Source organism: Lepidochelys kempii, chromosome 3, assembly GCF_965140285.1.
Source record: "Lepidochelys kempii isolate rLepKem1 chromosome 3, rLepKem1.hap1, whole genome shotgun sequence".
Classification (NCBI taxonomy): domain Eukaryota; kingdom Metazoa; phylum Chordata; order Testudines; family Cheloniidae; genus Lepidochelys; species Lepidochelys kempii.
In genome coordinates, this window is record NC_136382.1 from 153,135,201 (window position 1) to 153,150,015 (window position 14,815).

At 44.5% G+C, this 14,815-nt stretch overlaps 1 protein-coding gene across 3 annotated transcripts in view; it reads left to right on the plus strand.

Annotated features, from left to right (window-relative positions):
• DAAM2 (dishevelled associated activator of morphogenesis 2) overlaps positions 1-14,815 on the plus strand; it is a 243,696-nt gene that overhangs the window by 202,933 nt on the left and 25,948 nt on the right. For all 3 annotated transcript variants that reach the window (XM_073338564.2, XM_073338566.2, XM_073338565.2), the window contains 6 exons: positions 7,595-7,679; positions 9,133-9,239; positions 10,196-10,284; positions 10,882-11,050; positions 12,063-12,170; positions 13,795-13,855. In XM_073338564.2, the coding sequence (XP_073194665.1) occupies positions 7,595-7,679; positions 9,133-9,239; positions 10,196-10,284; positions 10,882-11,050; positions 12,063-12,170; positions 13,795-13,855 (619 nt within the window). The remainder of the gene's footprint in view (positions 1-7,594; positions 7,680-9,132; positions 9,240-10,195; positions 10,285-10,881; positions 11,051-12,062; positions 12,171-13,794; positions 13,856-14,815) is intronic.

Consider the following 14,815-nt stretch of genomic DNA (forward strand, 5'->3'; position numbering starts at 1 on the left):
GCTTTTCCCCCATCCCTTGTTCTGCTCTGCTCATGTACCTCACACCTGACCTGGGGGAATTCTCTGAGAGAGTGAGAGCAGAGGTCATTCTCCAGGCCTTGTCGTCTTCTCTTCCCCAACTGCTAGCAAATGGGCCTTAGGGAATGGTTCTGAGATGTGGACACTTGTATTCTAGGAATTAGGCTGAGAGTCATCAGCTCATTTCACATGGTCCACCAAACTGTCCTCAAATGAGCATGATTTTGAGTAGCTACTGATTCAGTTTGGATTCAAACTGGGGACCTGTTCCCCATTAACAACATCTCGAGATAAGTGGTGCCCACAGCAAAAGACATTCTGAGCCCCTTGTCTTAATAGAGAGGCCAAGGACTGAATGGGTCATGGAGAATGAACTCTCATTTCTTTCTTTGAGGAGGTCAGATTTGAACCTAGTGGATAGAGCAGTAGCAGGGGAAGCTTGTGGTGTGTTCTGTGCAACTAGGAAATACCCATCTCCAGAGCTATCAACCCAGCATTTTCCATGTGCATTAAATAGCCTAGAAAATAAAAATTTTATAACGGACAATGGGTGCTTTCTCTGAGTAAAGGCGGAGTAAGGACCTAACAATGTTCCCCCCCCAAAAAAGTTATTTTATTTAGAATTCACAGCTCCATAGTCTCCTCCCAACCTCACAATACCCACTTAAAACAAAAGAAGCAAAAATCTTTGGGCAAGAGGTTCCTTTAAATTCATGCCTTTCTGCTCCTCGGGCTATAGTCAGATTTACTTCCAAGTGCAGCATGTGGCTTTTTCAGGTTGATTGCAGACAATAATTAAAAGGGATTTTATCGTGCCTTTGCTGTTTCCTTCCTTCCCAGCCTCCACCAAGCCTTTGAAAATGAAATTCTCCAATCAGGGAAGGGGATCGGCATTCATGAGCATGTTGCTTTCCCTGCCCTCTTTGCAATGCATCTTATGCACACGCAGGCACGTGCAATCAGTGTTTTTGGTTTAAAAAAAAAATGCTCAGCAAACAGAGTGCATTGGTGCAATCCTAAAATCCAAAGCTGCAGCTCCGACTCTCAGGTTGCTGCAGTGCTTTCCAACAGCTGTTTCCAATTGCCTGTAGCTGTGCATACATCCCTGTAGTTTATTCCCCCTTTGTTTACACTAAACTGTCGTGTCCTTTAAAGTAAAATAGCTGTATGAGGTTTTTTCCACTACTCGAATTATTTTGTTTTACTAACACTGTGTTAGAAAGGATCAGGCAGAGCTCATATTTCATAGGGCCCAACGAGCCAAACCCTAGCGGGAGTGGGAAATAGCACTCACTCACACACAGCCCCCCCCCTCACACACACACACCCCTCTCACACACACCCTCACACTTCTCTCTCTCATATTTAACAAGACTATGGCAGAAGGGATTAACTGGGATAAATTAAAAGGGACGAAAATTGGAATGCTAGTTGATTTCCGTTGACATGGAAATTAGTTGGTAAATGTCCTTCAGTGTCACCTTCCTTCTTGTCCTCTTCCTCGTGAGAACTTTTTTTTTCCAGGCCATTTACTATCACTGAAACGTTGGTGTTTTTTCCAGTGCAGTGGGTGCAAGTCTCATGTTGTGGAGCCTGATGAGTCTAGATCCAAGCTCTAGTCCCTGTCAGATAGCTATAAGCCAACTGTAAAGGGCTCAGATAAGCATCCAAAATGCTGCTCTGAATGTTTCACAAGGTCAGTTTCTCGCATAGTGCTTCCAGTACGTCCCGTTTGAGCCAGGTCACAGGACCAACTCTCTCTGGTGTGTCCCAGCTCCCACCAGGTCCAAGGACAGCCTCTTCCAGGGTGTTTCTGACATGCCCCAGTTTCTGCCACATCAGAAATCAGCCTCCCTCATGATATTCCCAATATCCCCAGTTTCCACCAGGTCAGAAGTCTCTGGTCAGACTTCTGTGGCCTGGAACTGCTCGACTGTCCCTCTGGACCTCATCAACTCTCCACCTCTTTTCAGCTCTCAGCTGGAAATTTCTCTGCTCTTTTTTTGCCTATACCTTTTCTCTCTGTCTGTTCCTAGCGTCAGATTCCCTGCTTTTAATATGGTGTCCTTGCACAAGTCCATGCAGTGTTTGTCCTGTGCAGGCAGGCGTCTTATATTATTTATCTCTGTGACTCAGTATGGACATGGGCAGTTAGTATGAAAAACGTTATTTGCAATAAGGGAGCGTTGTACTGAAAGCATGTACTTGTGTGCCACTCATCAGCTGCCCTAGCTCAGGCCTTGGCAAAGACACTTCCATAGGGACTATTGCATGCAAATGGGCCATTCATGCCTGTTGCTCCTGCGCAAGAATTGGTCAGCAGTGCCCATCCCCAGAGAACAGGAACAATGATGAGTCCGACAGAAGTGCCATAGATAGAGACACACCCAGGTGTAACTGAGGTGAACTGCAGATGTTTGGACTCGGGCTGGAGGCCAGGCTCTAAAAACCCTGTGAGGGGAGGTGGGTCTCCGAGCCCGAGTTCCAGCCCAACCCAAACATCTACCCTGCAAATTTTAGTGCCACAGCCCGTGCCCTGCAAGCCCAAGTCAGCAGTTCCAGCCCACCTATGGCCATGCAGCGCATCTTCTGTTGCAGTGTAGACATACTCTCGGGTTGGGTATCACATCCATCTGCCACATGGTACTGCCTTCTCAGCACTTCCAACCCCTTCAGTCCAGACATTGAGAGGACTGGGTGTGGAACTGCTGCCCCCAGAGCACTCCTAGCCCCTCCTCTCTGCCATGACAACTGCATCACCCAGCAGTGATAGTATCATCTCTCGTCACCTCCGGCAGGCTGTGCTGGCAGCTGGGAGAGAAGGTGGCTCTTGAAGGTTGTGTTGTCACTCCCTGCTGGGGGAAGTAGTAGCAAGACTAGCTCAGCCCCTCTGCATGCTCCACTTGAGATCGGCCTGAGTGTGAAAGGGAGCCAAAAGTTTTCTCCTTGTCCCTCCCATCACAGGGTAGTGAGCATGTCCCTTCTTGAGTAGGGAACCAGTGGGGTGACCATCTTCCTGGAAGGAAGTAATTAACCTCTGTCTGGAAATAGCTCACTGGAGCCCAGTTATAGAGGAGTGACGCTTCTCTGTAAGCAAAGTGCAGTGAAGGCATTTAGGAATTTCTCTCCATGTAACTGGGAAGATTAGTCTGCACCCAGAAGTTGGTCTAACTGGCCTAACAAAAGATATGATGATAAACCGGTGCAGCTGTATGTGTGTGGACACTCATACGCAGGCTTATACCAGTGCATCAATTTAGCTTACTCCTGTGTATTATAGGGATAGCTCAGGGGATCAGTCATGGGATGTGGCCACCAGTTCAATCCAGCCTGGTTTGGCAGTGAATAGCAGGCACTATTATCGAATGGCTGTTGTGAGGGAGGGGGAGTCATTCCATTTTCTTTAAGACAAATAGCCGCATCCCAAAAACATACCATGTGCCAGCCTTGGCTGGTAGTTTCAGTAAAGGCCAGGATCAGGTAGGCCATCGAGCATGAGCTTCCTTCTTACCCTACAGCCATCTCTCTGGGTCAGGATTCAATGGGGCATGTGAGAATGTGTGTGTGGAGGCGGAGTTCAATGCTGCTATACCTTTCCTGTGAGTGAAAAAAGCTTGTCGGCCTCCAGGGCTGCCAATCCCAGTTCCTGTCACAAGAACCACAAGAATCCTTTTTGAAAAGGTAAACTATCTTGGTCAAAGATGAGAGATTTCTTTTCCCAGGGAGAGAGGAAGAGTGGGAATGACATCCTCTTGGTAGGAAAAGTTAACGTACTTTGAATAACTTCATGGTACCTTGGCAGGAGGTGACTGCACTTCTGTGAAAGATGAGCAAGACCTAACAGCACTTGCCCAGGAGTGGAGCAGTAAACTGAGTTGCTCTTTCCTTTCTGGAGTGAGTTGGCTGATGAATGACGGGTATACTGTGTTGGTCTTGCAGCGGAGGGGGAAGGGGTGACACCAGCTTGAATCAATGGATATCTTTAAGGAAGAAAAATGAGAAAGTGCTGGATGTCTGTAAGGGAGATTGATGCAAAACGATGGCATGTCTCCCGGGCATGTTCTGAGTCAGGCAGACATCTTTCTCTGAGAGGACCAAACAATAAGCCACTTGAAGTCTGCAAGTGAAGCTGGCGTTAAATCAGCCGAGGTGTCCTGGGGAGATTAGTGATGAATTACTCTGCCGAGTCAATAGGGATTATTTATCTGTCCAGAGGGGATGGAGGGAGGGAAGCTATTTGGTAATTGTTCAGCTTTAATGCCACGAGAAGAAGCCACAAGCAGTTGGGTCTCCTTGCTCCACCACCGTGCGGTGGGGGCGGGGGTGTGGAGAGAAGAGGGTGGGATTCCCTCCAGTGCTCTTTAGGTCCTTTTCCATCTGACCAAGGTTGGGGCAGGATTGAATGCAGGTTTAGGCACTGTCCTCACTACAGACAAAGCCTATTGTAGCTGAAGAAGAGGGTGCTGCATTCCCTTTTAAGTCACATGTCACCAGCTGGGTTTGAGGCCAAGATCTCTGTTGTCAGTGAAGATATATGAAGCAGAGAGGATGTGGCTGGAATTACACATGCCATTTGGAGTCTGGAGGACTGTGGCAGTTGGATAAATAATCTTTGGCTCTTGAGAGTTGGTAAGAAAGTCACTGATGTTGGAGAATAGCTCTCCAATGCTGAGCTGTAATTTCTTCAGTGTCACTTTTTGGGCCATAATTACACTTCAATTTGGTGTCTCCACCACATGCCAGGGAAACCTCTATTCAGTCTTGAATGGAAAGATTTTATGCATCTGCTTTAGGTTCCTGTTTAATCAGTTCACCTGTTTCTGTTTAAATGCAACACATCTGTTTCACGTTACTGTTGGAGATTTTCAGATCTACTGCAGGGCTGATGAGGAGTTTTGAAAATATAACGAGGATCATTTGATTAACAACCCTTTGGGCCAGTTGTTCAGCTGGCTTCTAACAGTGGGAATCCATGTTTGTGCTGCTGACATTTCAAGAATTACAAGCAGTTACTGCCCTAACAGAAAAATAAACCCCATTTTGATGAGACCCTTCTATCAGATTTAATAGCATCTGTAATAGTCTGGGATGCCTACTTGCAGTCTTCATGACCCCATTACAGGCTTGCAAGTGACCAAGCTCAACTGCCTCCCTGCAGATGATTGGGCAAGCTTTATGGCACTCTCTAATGTGGACTGGATCAACCAAGCCAGATATTTTCCTGCTCGTAGTTGGGCCTAGCTACATCCAAAAGATCCGTGTTTGTGTAGCTATCTGTCGTTTTGGGGCGCTCAAATATTTTTGAACAAAAGATGCATGAAATGATTTTGGTGCTGATGAAAGGTGCTAGGTCAATGGAGTTGGAAACTGAAGTCTTCATTTAGGTCACAGAATAGATTAGAGTGACCAGCAGCAACATGAGCTTTGCCAATGTACCTCAAACCTGTCTGTTCAGTTTCTGGCCCCTTGTTTAAACTAATGCCAGTTGGACAGGATCGTCTAGGTAATGAATGCTATGTTTTTCCATATCCTCTCTGCCTGAATTTTCTATTCTAGGTCAAGGTGAAAATCAGACTAAAGACAGTTAGGTTTCCATGTGAGAGCATGGTGTGCGGGTCTCCTCTGCAACAGTCTGCAGGATCTCTGCCTCTCAATATGGCACATACCTCCTGCAGAGAGCAGTCTCCTAGAAATATAAAGGTGCAGTCCCAAGAAAAACACAACCATAACATTTATATAGCCACAATCTGCTAGGAAGTAGGCAGAGACCCACCAAATTATTTCACATTCGGCTCTTCAGCCATCAGATTAACGGGTTTTTGATCACTAGCAAGTTCATAAACTCACAGATTTTAAGACAGATTTTGAGAGAAGAAGGGGTCAGACCATTAGATCGTCTAGTCTGAGCTCTAGTTTAATGCAGGCCATAGAATTTCACCCAGTTCTCCCTGTGTTGAGTTGAGCTTGAATCAACCTGGTAACTTAGAAGTAAAATGTTTTTTCCAACCTTTCATTTCCAAGCCTGTTAATCCTCCCATCTCTTCCAACTGTGGCTCAACTGTATGCCTTGTATGGAAATCTAGTTTCCTTACCTTTTGTGCTGGCAGTTGGCCCTGTGCATCATTTCTACTATAGCTTCATTTCTAAAACCAACTGGAAGAATAGTTGGGAACAGCATAGCTGAAGCTAGTTAGGAGGCATAATTTTTGAAAAGCTTTTGAATGTCTGCTGATTCATATTTTAGTTCCCAGCTGTTTGTTATATTCGGCAACATTAAAATGATTTAAATTTCTCAGATTTAGTAATATTTCCTGTCTGTAAAAATAAAACATTTACATTTGCTTTTGCATAGTTCCAAAAATGTGATCCCATCCAAATGGCAATAGCAGCATGAAATGTTACCGTGATGTTTCTCAGCACAGAAGACAAAAATATTCTGCTGCATTCATCAACCCCATGACTCATTTATTTTTGCTTTTTTTCCCCCCCTGCTAAATGTTAAGTAATGCATTGATTGGGGAAAGTCCATGGAGACTGAAGTCCTTTCTGCACAAAAGCTTCTCCTCTTCCCCTCGCACCCCTCCGCCTTGCCTTGCCTGTAGGCTTCACCCCTGATGTAGAGATTTTCTTCGGGAGTAAGATGGCAGTTCCCTTTGTGGTCCGTTCCATCTTGGAACAACCAATGAGGATGTCATTGGTCCACTGGATTGTGGACCACCAAACCCATTTCAGACAAGCCTCTGGGAGCCATTAGATGATAACAAGTTTTGATGGCTGCTAGTCTGCATTGGATTTGAACTGGTGACCTAGAGGTGAAAAGACTCTTTGATCAATTCACTGAGCCCTGCTTGTTTTGCTATAACTGATTGCCTAATTAACTGCAGACCTCTAAAGAAGAGGGCAGAGGCTGGAGAGAGGAGGAGGAGGATAATTTTACCACCTTGTCCATCTAGCACAGGAGCTCCTATCTTGAAGTGGCTAGCACTGCTGAGGGGGGCCTAAATTCATGCTATCAATACCCTTCTCAGCTGTGAATGCTGGCACGGTGAATTTCTCAAGCAAAACCGATTCTCTTGTCCAAAACAAACCTATTCCCTGATCAAGAAGGGAAACCTATTCCCTGATCCATTCAGAACCATTACTCAATGGCCTTGGAGATGCTTTAATATTCCCAGAGGTGAAGTTTAAGTTCATAGTTGGATTCAATAGTATGTAGATTCAGGGTGTGAACAGTAAAAGTATTTGAAAAGGAAGGTGTCTGTGATGAGGGAAGATAAAAGGAATTCTGATCTATGAGGAGCTGATTGTTGTTCTCCTCCTGCTTTTGATGTGGCTTTGATTAGCTGAAGAGGAGAAAAAAGTATGATCTGGAAAGTCTTTGTACACCAGAATTGGTTAGATCATCTTAAAGAAGGCGACTGACTTCTTTAGACTAGCAAAGCCGAGGATGGGGGAGAGTCTCATAGGAGGCCCTGTGTTGGAAGCTGTCAATGTGGCATTTTATGCCTTGTGCTTTCTTGGGGGGCTTTTTGTATTCCTCAAATTACTAATGGGGCAGTATTAACACTATTGAAAGGTTGAAGCTGTCCAATGATGAAATCAAACGGGCGATCTTGAAGATGGATGAACAAGAAGACCTGGCCAAAGATATGCTGGAGCAGGTGAGAAGAATCACAATTACTTCATACAATGGTTGGTCTAAGGATAATGGGCCAGTTTCCTCCTCTTGGAGCAGCTCATTGGGCCCATTTAAGACCTAGGATAAGTGGATGCAGCTCAGTCAACTTCACTGGGAATGCCTCCGCTTATAGTAGATCTGAATTTGGCCCTGAGACATAACTGTGCTTGTGTAAAAGAGGAGAATTTTGCCCAATGTGCCAAATGCCTCCGTAGTGTAACTCCACTGATTTTGATGGAGTCACACCTTGAAGAGTTTGGTTTAGTAAGTTTTTTCGATTACGTTATAATTTCCTGATCTAGAGACTGTGGTTGATTTTTTTTATTAGTAGTTTTTCTTTCTCTTAATTTCTACTTCCTCTCTCCTGTTCACCCCTCTTCTCCTCCCCCCCGCTGACTATTCTCCTTTCCTTCATTTCTGGTTTAGTGATTAGAGCAGCAAACTGGGACTCTGCAGACCTTGGTTCTATTACCAATTCTGCAGTTGGTTCACTCTTTGCCGGAGTGTTCCCATCTGTGAAATGGGGGTAATGATGCTTACATGTATTTGGACAGTGCTTAGAGATCCTTGCATTAAAAAGTGCAAAGTATGTATTATTATTATTCTGACCCCTCCATAATAGATGGACCATTTTACAAGCCTGTGCCTGGCTCCCCTGATGTCAGATAGATTCAGCTGCTTTGCGTCTCAATATCAGATTGTTGGTTTCTTTAGATAAAATATTAGAGCAATGATGAAAAGCAGATCCACTGCTTGGTGTTTCTTGCAGGCAATTTGCTCCCCGTGAACGTGGGCCGGGGTGTAAGCATGACAATATTTATAACCAGATTGAAGCACGACTCCCACGAGATATGTCAAAAATCTGTCAAAGTATGAGCTTTTAAGGTCAGCACATGAATAGCAGCCTGTGTCGGGCATACATACAGTGGCTTAGATATTGTTTATTGTTTCTGCAGAGCAGGGCAGGAGAGGAGAGAGATAGTTGGGGCTTTGTGTGGTACTGTAGGGTGAGTGGGATAGATAATCTACACTTGAGGGGCAGATTCTACTCTCATTTACATCAATGTAAATCTGCTGTGGGAATGCAAGGAGTTCTGCTGTCAGTTACACCAGTGTAAATCTAGAAAGAATTCGGTGCTTAGTAGTTACAAATGGGAAAGACTCACTGGAACTAAAAAGTATCTAATGAGGTCAGTGAGGGAGAATAAAGGCAGAACAGCAAGCAGATGTTTTAACATGCTCACTCTTGTAGCCACAGCTGCATTGCTCTGACATTACAGTCACTTGGGGGAATCAGAGCTGCTCTTTCTCACAGTAGCACAACAATTCACTCACTCTCTTGCACGCAGTCTCGCACTCCATCTCCGTGGGTGTGTCTCTCTCTCTCTCTCACTGGATCCCTCATGCTTGTTTTTGATTTGTCTCTGTGGTTCTAGCTGTTGAAGTTTGTTCCTGAGAAGAGTGATATCGACCTGCTGGAGGAACATAAACACGAAATTGACCGCATGGCCCGGGCTGATCGATTCCTTTATGAAATGAGCAGGTCTGTGGGACATATGCTGAGAAAATGCCCTAGGGGCTGCTTGGGAGCTGCTGTAATTGTGATAGAAAATGGATAATGTGGCATTGAATGGAAAACAGTCAAGATATTTATCAGAGGGGTAGCCATGTTAGTCTGGATCTGTAAAAGCGGCAGAGTCCTGTGACATCTTATAAACTAACAGACGTATTGGAGCATAAGCTTTCGTGGGTGAATACCCACTTCGTCAGATGCAACATGAAAGCTTATGCTCCAATACGTCTGTTAGTCTATAAGGTGCCACAGGACTCTTTGCCACTAATCAAGATATTGTGGGCCAGATTCTGCACTGAATTACACCCTGGGGCTCCCAGACATCCACAACATGAAGACATTTCAAGTCATTATATAAGCATTTCTCGGTGGTAAGAACTCTCCCTGGGCAACATTTAGGGGGAATCTCTGAGTTGACCAGAACATCCAACACTGTTCACGTACACAGATGTTAATATCTGGCTTTCAACAGCTGGATCTCCTGGTTGGGACTCATCACACATTATTTTTCCATAGGTCTGTCACATTTCCCACTCCCCCCACATTGGGATCTGTCCCTTTCCCTATCCCAACCTGACACCTCTCCTGGGTGGGACCCTTTTTCCATTTATCCCATTTGGAGTCCACTATAAAAATGCATCTTTCTGAAAGAGACTGGAAACCTACCAGTTGCCCATGAGATATGGTTAAAGTACAAAGCCTGTGTCCTTATGCTACACTCCTCGGTCTGAGTAATCGCACCTGACACTGACTGACAGGCATTGGGAGCAATAGGCCTTTATATGCTGTCGGCTGCTTCAGTAATCCCACCTCTGGATCAGTTTTGTGTATAAAATGAATTCAGCCTGTGCTGAATCTGTGTTGCTGAACGCTTCCTTCATAGGTAGCCCAAGCTTCATGGTGTCCCTCTGCTTCCCCTCATGTAGGATCGATCACTACCAGCAGCGGCTGCAGGCATTATTCTTTAAGAAGAAGTTCCCAGAGAGGCTGGCAGAATGCAAGCCTAAAGTGGAAGGTACGGCAAAGGCCTCTGCAGGGAGTTGGTGAGGGGCAGGGAACGTCTGAGAGATTTACCCACATGCTGTGTTGTAGAGAGTCAGTCAGTACAAGGCAAGACCACCAGCTAACGTTGTCATTACATGCGAAGGTTCAATAAAGTTGCTACTGCAGAATGTGTCCTAACTGATGCCCTGTAAGTTACCCCGTGCCACAGAGCCACCAATGCTGTGTGCCATTTTTCTAAAGGCAGACTTCCTTCACAGCCCCAACCCCTGTAATTCCCTGTCAGGTGTGGCTGTAACAGCAGATACACACAGTCCCTGGTGCTTTTCTGTAAATGTATTCTTTTTGAGGAGGGGAAGATAGGATTCATTCAGGTGTTTAAACTGTTTGTAGCCCTCCTCCTTGGATATTATAGTGAGCACATGAGCATGTTCCAGTCAGCATTTTAAAATGACATTGCCCCGGTTGAGGCCATGACCAGCCCAGGATTGGATGCTTTGAGACTGGGGATCTCTGGGGCTGTGCTTTGGACTGCTTAGAATCGGGGGATAAATGCCTCCAGAAAGGCTGCTGTGACGTAACCTTGGGTCATCTTTTACTTCTTTTCAAGCCATTCTTCTGGCCTCCAAAGAGCTCACCCGCAGCAAGCGCTTGAAGCAGCTCTTGGAGGTTGTCCTGGCCTTTGGCAATTACATGAACAAGGGCCAAAGGGGAAATGCGTATGGCTTCAAAGTCTCCAGCCTGAACAAAATTGCAGACACCAAATCCAGCATAGACAGGTAGGCTGTAAAGTCCCCACGGAAATGAAAGCTCCCATGCTGTATCTTGCTTCCTCTGGTGACATACTGTAGAGAATTTCAAATGATGTCTTACCTTTACATTTCAATGGTGCTTTCACTCTGCAGGAACCTGAAGTACTTCAGAAGCTGATAATACAGCACTGTAATTCAGTCACATCTTGGGTGGAACTCATCAGCTGTTTAACTGCATACAGCAACGCTACCTGTATTTAATGTTCCACAGCTAATTGAAACTGCTTAATATCCTCTCTTTTGCAAAAAGAGACATGGAATCTTTAGCAGCCACAAGAAGCCAGGGCCACAATTTTACATCTCATCCAAAACGCAGTCCCGCCGACAGTACAGCACTTTCCCTGTCACCATTCTGGGGCGTAGGTTCTGTATTGACTCAGAGGAAAGAGTGCCACCTACTGAATCAATAACACCCTGCAGCACTTTAGGTTCTCCTTTGCTATCTCCCTTGCAGGTACTTATTAGGCTGTACCCCTTACCGCCCTTTGCTGGGCTCTGATGAGACAACAGTTTAAGAGGGAATGGTTTCAGGCTGTCATAGAATGAGTAACTGCAGTAAGAAGTCACATGGAATTAATCCCTATCTTAAAGACATTAAACCAATAAACCTGAACTTTGTTTTAACTACTGCTATGTGCTTCCTGTATACACATTCTGAGGTTACTCATCCCCTATGTAGCTACTGCCTAGATAATTTTTTCCTTTGGCCTGGATGAGTCTGAGTTTCCATATCTGGAATGTCCTCTGCAGATCCTATGGCATCCCTAAGTCCCAGCTCCCTTTGGTTCTTGGAAAGAATGATTCTTGGGAGAATAGTCTCTTTTAATCGGTGATATTTTCATTTAGTTAACAGAGTTGCTGATTGGTTATGTGAAGTTCGCTTCATTTGACATACCAGATTCCATCACCAAACCCTTTGCAATGGCTGGCATTCCCCCCCACCATCTTTCCTTTCTCATCTGTGTCCTTTTTATTTTAGGAATATTACACTGTTGCACTACTTAATTATGATCTTTGAGAAGAAGTACACAGATATCCTAGACATGCAGTCTGAGCTGCAGCATCTTCCGGAAGCAGCAAAAGTCAAGTAAGTCCAATGCTACTGTCAGTCTTGGGTCTTGATTCAAAGTCTGTTGAAGTCAAAGGAAAATTTCCATTGACTTCAGTGGGCTTTCAATCAGGCATTTAGTTGCTTATAGATTTGCTCTACTGCTGTGTTCCCAAGTAAGGACTAGCTCCTCAGCTGGTGTTAGTTGCCTTGGTTCCATTCACAGCCATGGAGCTATGCTGACTTACACCAGTTGAGGATCTGCCTCTCAGTCATTTGTGAAATCATTGAGAGTTTTATGCAAACATGTCCTGCTTGATACTTCTGAATGATTCATCATAACTAGAGTATTTGTTTGTAATTCAGTACTTGTGCTGTGTGATTGGTACCCTACCTTATATAATATTGTTTCTGCTCCATGCTGGATAGTTGGAGGTTGTTTAAAAAACCATAAAAACAAACAAAACCCAGCAAATAAGTCCCGGGCTTTTTAAGCCATTTTCAAGATGGTCATGAAAACCTTTTTACAGGCACACTTGCACAAGGGGTTGGGATGCTTTCACTTTTCACTAAAGTTTTTGTTGTAAATAAGAGTCCCTGTGGATATTTGTGGAAAGTGAATAAAAAGGTTTCAACTACCTTCAAAACTCTTTTGGAGTTTTTCCAAAGCACTGTTCTGGAATACCTGTGTACAGTATTTTCCCAGACATTGTTCTTTTGTATGAAGCGCTGGCTTGGTCTGGTACTTCTACAGCCTGTGAAAAGCAAGGGAAAAATGAATGCAGATTATAAAGAGAGCAGTTCTGTGCTCCAAGCTCTCACAGAGACGTTAATTAGTGCCAGTACTGTTTTTTCAGATGTGGACACTTCTTCACTAAGGAATTGGTTGAGAGTTTGAGAAACAATTTTTCACTCACTAGTAACCTGCAACCAATTTCTAGCCAGTGATCTAGAGGTGACAGACGTCATCTCCTAGTGGTAATGAAAAGTACTGACTTTTGTATGCTAAGGAGATATCCATTACATTACAGTTTAGAAGGAGTTTGTCTGTTAGTGATCATTAGGGTAAAATTGTGCTAACCTACAATGTTAGCTCATATGGGCTCCTATGTGATGAAAAAGTCATCAACAGTATTTCGATAGTGTAAATACTACATAGATAGATAGATAGATTTAAAAGGGTAGTTTAGTAATAAGTTTGTCCCTAATGGGATTCTTTAGTTAAGTGGGGGAGAAAATGGTGTGTGAAACTGATTTGAGACCATTGTGATGTGTGTGCTAAAGCGGAGTTCTCTGCCTGTGAATCAGGCAATTGTTACAAACCAGCCCTGTGGCTACCACTCCATGCTAGAGAGGTGGGTTGAGTTTATGGGCCCGGTATCTTGCACCATGACAGATGTTCTGAGTTTAAACTTTTCTCTCCTCTCCATAAGTATCATGGGATCTTTAATCTGACCACAAGCAGTTAGGACCTGGGTTTTACATCACATACAAAAGGGAGCACAGACCCTTTCCCCCAGTCCCCAACGTCTGGCGTGACTGGTGCCGGAGGCAGGATCCCAGACTTGATGGACCAGTGGTCTGTTCTGCTACAGCAGTTCCTGTATTCCTGTGTAACACTGCCCTTTTTGTTTTAACTGCTGCGTCTGTGTCTCCCTTGCAGTCTGATGGAGCTGGAGAAGGAAGTTAACAACATAAAGACTGGATTGAAAGCCGTTGAGGTTGTAAGTATGTCAAGATTTCCAAATCTCCACACTAAAAATGTCCCACTTGGGATGTGGGGCACTATATTTTCTACGAGAGAAGGGGGCTTTTCTTTTCTCATTAAGCACAATGCGTTCGCCGGGAAAAATAAATAAAAGCTGGTCCTGCAAAGCTCTAGCTGATGATCCTGGCAGACTTTGGCCTTAACAAAAGGCTTGTTTGATCTTGGTCCGCAGAGCGACAGACTGTTTGACAAATGGCACAGACACCAAAAAATGAAATAACCATCTCTCTGCTTTGTGTGGAGGAATCACTGGTTGCTTAGCAGATGTCCCGCATGCCCCCCCAGGGACAGGAGTAAACAGGTGTGGAATACACTAGACATTAGGCAATTATAACCTGGCCCATCTGACAGCAACATGAGCAGCTGTCTGGCTGTTTAGAAGAAAGGCATGGACTAGACAGAGATGACCAGGATGAAATCTTACACAAAGAAGCTGTAAGACAACATGCAGTGGCATTTCTTCCCACTGTTGCTGAAAGTCCCCAAAGCTGGATTTCTGCTACCTTTGTTTCCTCAGCTGCTGGTTAACTTTTGCAGAGCACTCTCACAAAACTGATTAATGCAAGGTGTTGTATTTGAATGAAGCAACCCTTCCACCCAAGGTATTACATCATAGGGGTTAAAGCGGAGGCATTGGTGTAAATGATCCCTGGGTTCAGCTTTTTATGTCAGCACATGGTTCCTCCACCTAGAAATCTCCAGAAAAATAAACAATACCTACTCATCATGAGGGCATATGCAGAATGAGCAGAATTCAGGAGGCAGATAACGAGTGGTATCCATTGAGGCGACATATTTATTAAGGAAGTGGGAGGGAAGGGTAAAGAGCTTGGGATTTGAAGATCAGATAGCGTATACAGCAAAAAGAAATAAAGGAATAATTCAACAGTAAATCCAAATTACATAGTTGCAAATA